The 12,942-nt window shown below is 42.7% G+C and overlaps 1 protein-coding gene across 2 annotated transcripts in view; it reads right to left on the bottom strand.

Moving 5' to 3' along the window:
* Window positions 1-2,369: 2,369 nt before the first annotated feature.
* Window positions 2,370-12,942, bottom strand: part of LOC131466708 (F-box/WD repeat-containing protein 7) — a 57,100-nt gene continuing 46,527 nt past the window's right edge. For both annotated transcript variants that reach the window (XM_058640135.1, XM_058640136.1), the window contains exons 8-11: window positions 9,548-9,729; window positions 8,160-8,385; window positions 7,220-7,430; window positions 2,370-4,989 (exon numbers count right to left, since the gene is read on the bottom strand). In XM_058640135.1, the coding sequence (XP_058496118.1) occupies window positions 4,721-4,989; window positions 7,220-7,430; window positions 8,160-8,385; window positions 9,548-9,729 (888 nt within the window). In that variant the 3' untranslated portion in view covers window positions 2,370-4,720. The remainder of the gene's footprint in view (window positions 4,990-7,219; window positions 7,431-8,159; window positions 8,386-9,547; window positions 9,730-12,942) is intronic.

Genomic DNA, 12,942 nt, shown 5'->3' with positions numbered 1-12,942 from the left:
AACAGTTTAACCTGCTCCAGGTCAATCTGGGAAGGTAAAATGTTAATTACAAAATAAAATCTATTTTATTATTTTAACATTTAAAGGTCTAGTGTGTAACATTTACAAGAATTTACGGGCCAAAATGTATTTCCCAAATCTCTATTTCGTTGTTTCTTGGACTGTGGGAGGAAACCAGAGAACACACACACACGGGAGGACATGCAAACTCCATGCTTCTTGCTGCAAAGGCAAGAGCACTATAATAACTACACCAACTATGTGTTAAACAATTAAATTACGTTCCCATTTCGAGGAAAACAGATGATAAAATATGGCACATACCGTATGAGTGGACACGGGTGAGATTGACCGCTGGTATCATCCAAGAGGAGCTAAGTTGGAGGGGACGTCTGTGAATTTCTGGTTGCAAAAACTGTCATCATGGTGCTGGATGTATCATCGCCGGGTGTAGTGGTTTAGCACTCCTGCCTTTCCAGCAAGAAGACCTGGGTTCACGACCAAGGGCCTTTCTGCATGGAGTTTGCATGTTCTGGATTTGGATTTTCTCTGGTCTCCTCCCACAGTCCAGAAACATGCAGATTTGAACATTAGGAAAAGTGGAGACTCTAAATTAGAATGTGGATGGATGTTTGTCTCTATGTCTCTGTGATGGATTAATGACCTGTCCGGGGTGAACCCCGCGTTTCACCCTATGATAGCTGGGATTGGCACCAGCGCCCCCCCATGCCCCTCACGTGGAGAATAAAGCAGTAGAAGATAGATTTTTCAGATCATCTCTAAATCCCAGATTTTCTTTAATACTCGCGTCCACACATGAAGCTAGAAAGACATTTATAAATAGAAAACCACAGAAAAGGAAAAGGAAAAGTCGATTACTATCGTCCGTGAACCGCTGCTTACACAATACATGAGTGGAGCCTGGGAACAAACAGTCGCACAGTGTAACCGTGCCAACCAAAGTGGAAACTCCCCCACACGTCCATTCATGTGAGGATGTACAGCCCTCGCTGCTTCCTCACAATATCGTTCACACTGAGCTGTGAGGCCAGGCCAGAGACCAGCTATCACTAGGCAACAGGGAGGAGGGAATCTGTAGCAGACTCAGCTGTGTCGCTACACTGAGCCGTACGGGCTCATGACAGATAACGGTTAGGTTATAATTGACACTGGCCAGAGGAAAAAAAAAAAAAACCATAATACAAAGGGTCACATTCAAATTGTTCCGCAGTCGCCGTCACAGTGCTTTCCATCGAGCGGAGGCCAGAGCGAAGGCAACACGTTGTGTTCGGGCTTCATTGATGCTGAAATCGCATAAATTATCTTAAGAGGTTGAGAAAAAATTAAATTAGAGGCTTAGCAGAATAAAATACCTCATTATCATTTTCTAAAAGAGGAGATTAATCTCTTTCAGCCAAATTATGCTAACAAAAAACACACCGAGATTAATAATAGGATTCTTAATGAGACTAAATCCTGTATCTGCCTCTTCAGGATCCTGTTCCAAGATGCATTCATTTCCTCTTTTAGCGCTTCATGCTGTGCATTAAAAAAAACACTTCACAGTTTATGAAAACACAGTCAATTTTAACGTGCGTGGAGTACCTGCATAGACTTCCAAACCCGCTGGTGCAGAATAAAACAAATGTTTGAATGTTTAAATGCCTCTGCATTCAATTCTTTAGAATATTCATTATTGATTCAATTAAAATGAGAAAATAATGTTCACAAAGGACTCATTTATCTCCTTTGTTGACTCGTGGCATAACTCAAGAGCAGGAACAATTGATTAATTCCATAATAATAATAAAATGTCTGGTATGACATGGTTAAATCGCTCCTGTGGCTTTGGCCTTATTACCACTGAGACCTGAACCACAGATCTTATTCACCTGTGACACCAAGTTTCTGTTCTGTTTGAGTCAGATTAAGGATCTTGAACAGATTACTGAGAAAATTATAACTCATAATACATATTTGAGTCGTGTGGCTGAGAGTACGTTCGGGTTTAGTTCAAATATAAAGTGAATATCCAGAAAACCACAACCTCACACACATCAACAATAAGAAGAGCAGCACACAAAGAGTCAAAACATTCTGAAAATGTGGCATTTGTGTGTCTCCGGTATTAATTTGACGACGTGTCGTCTCGTCGCTGCTCCACACAGACGGCTGCAAACTTGCAATTCACTCCAAGTCAAACTCAGCATGAAAGAGGTGGAACTGGGTCCAATATTAGTGCCACAGAATTCAACTCACCTGTTTAATTCAGTGAATCTGAGCTGAAACTAAACAAGTGCTTGTGATAAATTTGGCTGATTAAACCTGCGCTGCGTTAAATGTTTGAATTATTTCCCTCGCCAGCGTAATTACTCAAATAATTTGCTTTATTGAACATATAAGATGCCTTCACACAGGTAACAAAAACAGACAACTGATATGCTTGAAATGAAAAAAGAAAAACCCACATTTTATTGCACTTAAGTTATAAGAAAATAAAATTCTAAGTGAATCAAACAAATACACAATCCCTTTAAGGTTTTTTCTGTCTGTTTTCTTTTTTGCCAGGCAGTTTACATGAACTGAAAAAATAAAACACCTGCAACAAATCTGATTTCTCAAACCAGACCATAAATTATAACAGAGGGAGAAAACAACAAGAGGAGATAGAGCAAGATTGATTTCTTTTTTTCTTTTTTAATATACAGTGTTATACCACTTTCACAGTTCAGCTTGAGTTGTGACTCTTGGAGATTGAGACGATTTTCGTTTTGGCTACAATGTTTCAGTTCACGTTTGTCGCCTTTCGTGTGTTTGGAATCTTTCCCACTGACAAACCACAAGGCTGCAACCGAGGCGGTTTTAACTGCGACACATGTAACACTAGGACTCCTGGCCGCTCGACCAGTCAGCTGATGTTTGTGATGGTCTCCTCTTTGAATGGAACAACAGTCACACATGGATACGGACAGTTCTTTCATTCGTGTGTTAAAAGTTGATACATCTGCTAGTTTTGTTTTTTTTTTTTCTTCACCAGTCCACACAGCATTTGTACATTTCCCCAAAGAACAGGCTGAAAGAGCTTTGTCCCAAAGGAATGTGTTTACAAGTAGCCCATTAACACGCTTAACACACGCACTCATGCACGCACACACACGCACGCACACGCACGCACGCCAACAGTGTACATCCCGCTCGGTTCCTCCCAGCAGGCGATCCTGTCAGTATCTGTCGGACACGCTCCCTCCTCTCAGCCTCGTAGAGGCACGTTTGGCTCAAGTTTTCAGTGGCAAAATCAAACAAAAACAAAAATGTTGGATGTTCATCTTTTGTCATCTTTTGTTTCAAGTCCAAACATACAGAGTTCAATTTGGAATTTCGCCTGGGACTAAAACGTCACAGCAAGTAAGAGTTCCATCTCTCTCTTTTCCATTCATCTAGCAGCATAAATACAGTTTGGCCACTGGGGAAAAACAGGAGAGGGGGGGAGGGGCTGAGGGAGTTCGGGGGCGTCAATCCACAGCACTCTGAGCAGAGAAGCTTTACTTCTCGTCATAGCACTGGCACTGAAGGAACCTCCCCAGCTAGACTGAAAAACTCTGGACAGCATTGACGTTGATGTGGAGACGGCGCTCCAAACCCAGGTATGTAGAAAACAGAGAGGAAGAACAAACAACTCAAAACAAAAAAGACCAAAAGAAAGAGGGGGAAAAAATCCTGTGACATAATGACAGCAAACCTAAACTGAGCAGGTTTCTAATACTGGGATTTGTTGCTGTTGGCAACGGCAAGAAAAAAGAGTGAGGGGGGGGTTTGAGAAAAAAAAAAAAAAAATCACAACAACAATACAGAAACCCCTTTCATATGATAAACCAAAAAGGTACTGAAATTCACAGTTGTGTTTGTGTGCGATATTGTAAAGAAACCAGACTTCAGAAACTAAGTGGAGAGCAAGAATGGAAATGGAGTGACGAGAAACAACGAAACCTCCCATTTTCACCTTAACATCAAGCAGCTCTTAACGTGTAACTGTGTAGAAATTCACCTTTAAAACATCTCCCACCTTGCTCAAGCTTTTCCTATGGTCAGTGTTTTCCACTTCCTGGTATGTGTATATGTGCATGTGTGTGTCTGTGTGTGTGCATACTGATGAGGGGGGTGGGGCTTTAAAAAATAATATATCTCTGTACATCTCAAAATCTGTCAGGTTTGAAGCGAAAGTCTCTGTGCGAAGCCGACTCCGGACTGAAAGGGCGGGGAGTCACTTCAAAAGAGTTCAGTCATCATCAGTCGTTCCTTTCTTCTCTTCTTTCTCCAGACTAATCACGAGACAGACCGCTAGTGCCCCCGCTGGTGCCCCCGCTGGTGCCCCCGCTGGTGCCCCCGCTGGTGCCCCCGCTGCCCCACTTCCAGCCCGATCCCCTCGACTCCACTGGGCGGGTGGCGGTAGACGGTCAGAGGCAGGGACTGTGATGACATGAGAGGGTTCTGTGGCTTTGTCAGTAACATTTACGCAGGAGGGGGGGACAGGGAAGATGACGGTGGAGGACAGGACAGGACAGCCCGCTGTTGATGGTGGTGGTTGTTGATTTTGCAAGTTTGGGTGAAGAGCTCTCGGCTTCTGCCCTCTGGTTTCTCCGTGCCTCATCTCCCGTTCTGTCTCTGTTGGTTCCTCTCTGCGGTTTTCGATCTCTTCATCCTTCCCCCAAAACGTCCCGCCTCACTTCATATCCACGTCAAAGTCCAGCACCAGCAGCTTGGTCTCCTCTGTGCCGTTGCGGCTGCCAACCGCGCACACCAGCTTGGTGTTGGAGGCCCGGATGCGCCACACCACGCCCCCACTACCGCCGCTCTCCAGAGTCACCAGATTACGGATGAACTCGCCCGTCTTCAGGTCCCACAGTTTAACCGTGCCATCGTCCGAGCTGGTGATGACAAAGTTCTTGTTGAACTGGAGGCACGTCACAGCGCTCTGGTGCTTGTGTGGACCTGAACACACAAAGACAGACAGACGGTTAGAGTGGGACAGCTTTTTCTTTTACTATAGGAGCTCAGGAACTTTAGCTTCTCTGCAGCAGAAGGAAGGCATCGCAGTCTAAATATAGTTCCTCATCCATATTTACTGCCCACAAAAAAAACCTCTCTGCTCCTGGGACAGAACTTTCTCAGAGTCCAGGAAATATTAGGACTGTCAGCAGCACTTAAAGTTACTCATCAAACACACACCTCTCTGCAGCTATAACCGCTGTGAAAAATGCTCTAAAACTTAAGTCTCCGGATATTTAATTACTGAATTACTTTACTTGTTTAACTTATCAATAGTTATGTACCAAATGAAATCACCATACGTGTGTTTCCATTCTTCTACTTGGTCCAATATTAATACAATAATGAACTGAAGCAAGAATTTATTAACATCATCCAGTTGTACGTTGTTATATTTTTTTATAAAAAAAAATCTGCCAGGCTTGAAGAAAAATTCTAAATTTGGTTGAAATTTCAGTTAAAAGACATTTTAACGGAAACCTGGCAACTGAAAACTGTTAAATAATAAATAAATATCACACTGTGTTACTAATTGTGGGCGGTAGTTATAAGCAGCTGGTCACAGATATCGGTGTGGGTTTTATCTCTTCACATATGTTCCTGATTCCCTCTGTTTTCATTCCTCCAGGGTTTTTCCACAGTGACATCTCACCTAAAATACGTAAACATGACCTCCACCATTTAATTTCAATCTTAACAGTATTAAGAGCCAGTACAATGACACTCAGTCTTGTAACACGAGTTGATCACCAGATGAGAGGTTTACCTGCTCGAGTAAACACTTTGATTAAAGGGAACCCTGAACTGGGTTCAGTCTATAGCTCCAAATGTCATTTCTAATAACCAGACTAATGCAGAGAGTGGTGGCGTCGTGGAGAAACCAGCTACAGAGTAAAGAGCCTCTGTAAGTCTGTGAGATGAAGAGAAAAGCTCCTCTCTGTGACAGAGCAGCGAGGTCTTCCAGCAGTAGACAAGGTTCCAGGACGAGCTGCAGTGAGATGTTCACTGTCACTGTCACGGAGGATACACCTCTGAGCCGGCAGCTGGCACGAGGCCACATTTACAGTGAACATGGCGGGGCTGGTTCACCGAGCTGACTTCACTTGTGTGGGGTGACTTAAGATTTCCCCAAAGGCTTGAAAATCATATCTTAATTAAATCAATTCAGGCGACACAAAAAGTTTAGAATCAAATGCGGGGAAATGATATATAATGATATATTTCCCTTCTTTACTGAGGCTGCTAAAGCAGTTGTTTCAATCACACGAGTCTAATTTAGTTTTCATGCAGAGAAAATGTGTTGAAATCACACCATCAACATTCATTCTCATCTTTTTCCAACTCTGTCTCTGGTTGATTTAAAGGCTGCATTATAAACCCAAGTACACAACACCGCTCTGCACCAACCCCCAACAACCCTCCCTCCCTCCCTCCTCCCTATTACCACAACAGAGCAGCCTCCTCCATCACTACCTTTATGGCCATCAGCTGACAGTGACTGCCCTGTTAATGGCCTATTGTCTTATCAAAAAACACAAATGAATGGCAGATATTGTCCACTGACCTAATTATATGACCTACAAAGTTATCAGACCCTCATTCCCCGACTGTAGTCATCCATCCCCTCTTTACAAAGCGCACACACACACATCCTCCCTCTGGTCTTATCCCTCCCTCTCTTCAGACTCTCACTGGGGCATCTTTTTGTTCAGTGGCTGAATGTGTGTGTGTGTGTGTGTGTGTGTGTGTGTGTAAGGACGACCAGCACACAGTGCTGTGGTTTGTTAATGAGGGCATTTAGGGGTGGGGCACCGGTGGCTGCTGCCTGTGATTCAGTAGAGGATCTGAACTCAGTGAGAGGGACCACTGCTGCTAATGGAGCGAGAGCTTTTCACTTTTAGACAAAGGACATGAGACTATAATCAGGGCAAGCAGACACACGAGGTGTGTACCCACGCACACACACACACACACACACGCACAGTCAACACATTAACTGGAAACTGAAATGTCCATAAAATGCAATTTTTTTTTTCTTCCTAAACTATACACTGAAAAATCCTGATAAAATCTGGCTTTGCAAACAAAAAACAACAGATTTTTCTTCCCTTTTTTTGACCAGTGCAAAAAGGTGCTTATCTTGCACAACATCCAGTCGGGAGGGTGGACTCACCTTGCAGTGTTTGTAGGCACTGGCCTGTCTTGATGTCCCAGATCTTGACAGTGGAGTCTGCGTTGCCCGAGACCAAGATGTTGTCTTTCAGCTCCATGCCGCTTGTGAGGGACTGATGCCCTGTTAGCGTGTGGATGCAGTTCCCTGTCTCCACGTCCCAGACCCTTATGGACGTGTCCAATGAGCCGCTCACCACATGGATCCCATCAAACTAGAGACAGAGGGGATCAATTTAAACTGGCTGAAGGCCGAGGCACCACCTTCAAGGTAACTGCATAATGTCACCTCAACTTGCAGTTGACGGTGCAGATGCCTACGCAGCATGTACTTCTGTTCTATTAACAGACTGAAGATGAAGCTCATTGAAATGAATGAATTTTATTGATCGGTGAAAGCGTTGCTTCTCGTTATTACGTACAAACGATGCAGCGTGGTACAAAAACCAATCTAACAGTGGAGTAAACGGCCTCTTCTCTGAAAGTGATGACACCGGCTAAAGGGCAGAGCGAGGGAGGACGTCTTACAGAGCATCCAGGAATTATTTTCTTCAACAAAAAATAGATTTTAGCAAACATTTGTATGAATATGAACAAAATCAAATATTGATAAAAGATATAAATGTGCAGTGAATGAAGTAGTCTCATAAAGGTAGACGACAACCATGGACAGTTGACGTTCAGACTGAGCCAGCTCATAGTCTGCCTATGACGTTTGTTAGAGCTGCTAACAGAATATACCATTTATAGTCATGTTTTTACGGTCTGACGATGACTTCAATCGATATTATGTCTACTGCAGTGAGACAATCTGATCATGACGATATAATATAAACAGAAACATGTGGAAATTGTTTTATTGTCCTAATCTGAGTCACGGGTGAGAAAAAATATGAAATGTTCAAACTACACTTGTGTAGAAATGCAGAAGCACACGGTCTCACCTGTAATGAATACACTCTGTTGGTGTGGCCCTGCAGCGTGTGGAGGCAAGTCTCCGTCTCTGGGTCCCACACTTTGACCATGAAGTCATAAGCACCGCTGACCACCCGCCGGCCATCATACTGGACACAGCGGACTGCCGCCACATGGCCCATGAGGACATGTAAACACTGACCCGTCTCAATGTCCCAGACGCGCAGCGTGGCATCACGAGAACCACTGACCACCCTGACGAGGAGAGCACATACAGACAGAGTCAGCTGACACTATTAATACACTTACAATAGTTGTGAGTTGTGTAATATTATCCTTTCTGTCCAATTTAATGAAACATTTTATTTACACTCTCCCTTACACCTCTTGCGTCATGCCGTGGCAGCTCATTGACAGAGTAATGACGCAGGTATGAACATTTTGTCTTTGCTTCTCTTATGAGTAACACACAGCGTCACACTCATGTTCATACTTGATCGTACAAAAACACATCTCTGACTCAAACGGATGTCTCTGAGCAGCCAGAAGTTTATTGAAAGGGAAACTGCCTTCAGGGAAGAATGGTTACCTACGCTTTTACCTTCATCTGATAATTGGGGTGATCGTTTGAATGAAAGCCGTCATTTAAAAAAAAGAGAGAAAACATTACATTTATTCACCGATTGAGGCGGTTTTACTTAATTTCCACCAGATTTTAATGAAGTTTCCTATTCACATGCCATTTAGAAAAAAACACGCTGTAGTGACACACAGCACATATTCTAAAATGCCTCACGGTGATACTAAGATGGAGATCACCAACATGTTTTTCACTGTCTGCCGGCAGTACACAGTGTTTTCAGTGGGTGAGTAATCAAAAACTACACAAAAATCTTGGTGGTCCCTGAGGCAAATAGAGCACTTTGGGTCTGGAGAGTAATACTGAGTGAATAAGTGAGCAGCAGTTGACTGAAGACATTTTACAGTCTATTTAATCACTATAAAACCACAAGCTCACTGTCATACACACACTGTCCCTCTTTCACTCATGTAGTCGTAAGGTCACCGTCACGGTCACACAAACATTACACGTTTACCATGAAAAGGTGGTTGTTTTCAGATGAATGTGATAAAGCTTGTTAATTTCTTGATGTGAGGCAGAAAATGGCACAGCCTGTGGCCTGTTCTATATGTGCTATCTAAATAAGACATCAGTTTAACAACTCAAGACAAAAAGGGCAGTTAATTCTCAGACACGAGTGAAACGTTGATAAACCACCGATGTATTCACATATTATAACAGCCTTTCCGCTCTAAACTACGTTACATTGCTGTCGATACTGATGTGGTTTATCTTTTTCCTGTTCAACAGGCTCTTTAAGGCTTAGTGATGTTTACTCGTGAGATTGCTCCATACCTTTTCTCATGTAAGTGCATGCAGCGCACTGTTGAGGTATGCCCATAGAGGGTGTGGATACATTCTCCTGTCTCTGCGTTCCAGACCTTAAGTGTGCGATCAGTCGAACCACTGATAATAATGTTGTCTCGCATCTGGGATGACCACACCCCACCTGTGTGGCCCACCAACGTTCGCAGACACTGTGAAGACCAGAGAAGAAGAAAAGTCTTGATCAATGAAAAGTTTCAAAGACATTCAGGGTTATTTCATTCATACAGATCATAACTTCGTTTCATGAAAATCACATTCTTCTTCTCTCTGTATGACCATCTTTTGCCTTCAGGGCAAAAAGACAAGGACAATTAAATGTGTGTGACCTTTAATGGGGAGAAAGAGTTCAGTCATTTCTACCTGCTGCTGTTGCACTGGGACAGAATCACTCTGAGCTTTTTTTTAATTGCTTATCTGCTGCAAATGTGGCAGGGTTTTTCTTTTTGGGAGAAAGAGTTGACAACCGTCTTCAATAAAAGAGAAGTGGAGATTCATCTGCATTAGGTAAGGTAGATTAACCATACATTAGAGTAGTTATGGAAATCTTTCTGATCAATTGAATGTGTGTCTCCACTGTGTATTTCATTGGTCCCTGAATTTAATAATCCTAAGTGCATTCAATTAAAAAGCCTTTGGGGAGAGGAGCAAACTGTGGAGTTGGTCAGCGGTGATTGCACCGGTGATGTCAGGTACAAGAGCATAAAGCCTCTGAAATGTACAACATGTGACCCCCCTGACTGCAGCTGATAAGCCACTGAGCAGTGAATGGCAGTGCAGGGAAAGAAGCTTTCACTGCAGCAAGTGAAAAAGGTGGATGGCTCTGCAGCCTGCCTCTCCCACCTCCTCCTGTGATAAAGAGAACCACTTCATTAATTGTAGGTCAATGTAGCATGACCTTACAGTCAACCTCACCACAGTGTGTAAGTCGCTCTTGTTTTATCACCATGGACCGTTTTCTTAGGTTTGTTACACTAGTGAAAAGAGAATCCTCCAGCTGGAAAGACATTTCACTAAAGCACACTTAATTGCACATTTACAATACGGCAGAAAGGTGGTATATTATGCAGATTTTTCACAACACTCTGATGCACCATTCAACATGCATCTTAACTCACATTTGGGCAAATTTTGTGCCACTGCTGTGTAATATTCAGCTCCAGACCTGCAGTTTTTACTGAGCTTTTTCTTTTCTTTTCTTTTCTCGAGAATCGAAGCCAGTGGTTAAGGTTCCAAGAACAAGAATGGCAGTGTATGATTAAAGCCCACTGAAACAGCGTGGGAAGAGAGAGCATCTGAAATGAAGGGCTTAGGCATCTTTGTCTGTCTGTCGAACAAACATAAAATAATCCCATCTCCGAGAATGAAAGTAGATTATTTTTGTTCTTTTTAATGAATCATGTTTATTCTCCTCTTCATTTCAAGAACTAGACCAGGTCAAAACAAAAGAATGTGGCTTTTTAAGGTCAGTGTTCTGTGGAACCGCAATACACCAAATTAACAAATTCATGATGCCACTGCAACGTATTTGCATTCTGTGCCGAGCCCTGATAAATTGTAGATCAGCTCAATAAGGCATTATACAGACTTTATGCCAAAGAACTGGCAATTCTGTTAAACTTTTGTTCAACAGTTAAGGCTATATATGTTAAAAGATGCAGCTCCTCCATATGAAGTTCTGATTTGTATGTGAGAAAGGAGATTTTGTCAGTCACGTAGGGCACAGCCTGTGTCTGGGTATCAACTCGCTGCTCTGCCACTCAATGAGCAGAGAAGACAGTGATAGGTTTGCTTCTGTTTGCACAGCAGTGCTGCTGAATCTATTCCATGGAAAATAGTTCAAGTTTGTCCAAAAAGGCACTAGACCAGTGTTGGCTGTGCCAAATGAAAGATTGTTTTTGTTTTAATCGATAAATGAGGTACTCAACTCATCACCCACTCTCAAATATACATACATACGAGAATAACATAATAAAACCATTAAATACTCAACGTACTGTTTTCTGTTTAGAGTGAAAAATCCATCTTTGTTGACCTTAGCAGAACATCAAAATATACGGGTCGAGAAGACTGAAGGTATATTGATTTGCAGCTTTGCAAAGGCTGAAATAAACCACCTCAGGTCAAGCTACCACCATGTTACATTCACATGACTCAAACACTTGAGGTTTAATCAACATTAGACAATACAGAGACAAAAATCCAGGTAAGAGCAGATCTAAGGTGGTGTCCCATGGTTTTCAATGGAGAAACGTGTGCTTGAGCTTGGCAGGCAGGAGTCTATTCTTAGAACACCTTAAATGTACAATTAACATTTCTACATAGGTCACATTTTAACAGTCATGGTGATGGACTTCCTGTTTACTACCACAGGACAATTGTCTGAAATGAAAACATTTCCTGAGTCGTTCTGACGCACAACATAATGATCTTAGCAGAGGCAAACAAAATCTTTGCTGCTGCCTGCTTCATTATTTTCAGTAGGGACACTTTGGCCAACTGCGCCACCACGATGCCCGATTTAAAAGTGCCTTAACTTGGCACGCCTTTCCCTGCAACAGCAGAAAAACTGCTCCTGCTTTCAGCTTGTTTAGCAGAAAAATGCTGGTAGATTAAGCAGTAAAAAAATAAAACTGGTGCAGTCTAAAGCTATTCTGAGAGCTCTGTGTGGATGTCAACACGTTTGTTTGTTTTCCCATTCCTTGTGCAGCTGATTTGATGAGATGGGTGTGATTTAATGATTCTCACAATGTTGACAGATTGATATCACACCACACGCTACAATAATTACACACTACTTTCCCCTCGACTGAAAAGAGCCAAAAAGAAAACACAAGATCACGGCCTCTGTTGTGTTTCGCTAAAAGATCGACTTCAAAAATTTCATTACAATGTTAAGAGGTAATCTCCCCCGTGTCTAATCAATGTAATATCCCCACTAGACTCTCAGCTCAGCAAAAACAATCCCATATCTGCGTTAGAGCGAGGTAAAGGTAAATGTGTAAAGGAGCGTCCATGCAGCTACAGTATCTGGCAGAGGAAACCACTCCGTCGAAATGACAACAGCCCATAAGTCTGCCATCTTAGATCAGCCTGACAGCTGAGGTTGCTGCCGACAAGCACCAAGGACATGTGCTGCTCTGTTGCACTGCTCAGAAAAGCCACGTTTGATACAATGATATGTAGTGCATGGACAAAAAAACGCCATCTCTCAGTGAAGATGGAGGGCAACACAAAGACAAAGGTCTCCTTCAGGTCTCAGAAAAGGTAACTCTGTCAGCAGAAGATCAAGCTTCTGAACCACAGATGCAACCACCAACCAAAGCTCTTGTATGACTCAGCGTCTGATGCAATATTTTCACTAC

This window comes from Solea solea, chromosome 10 (genome assembly GCF_958295425.1).
Source record: "Solea solea chromosome 10, fSolSol10.1, whole genome shotgun sequence".
In the NCBI taxonomy this organism is placed as follows: Eukaryota; Metazoa; Chordata; class Actinopteri; order Pleuronectiformes; family Soleidae; genus Solea; species Solea solea.
The sequence above is the reverse complement of the archived record's forward strand: the minus strand, read 5'-3'. Positions and strand labels throughout refer to the sequence as shown.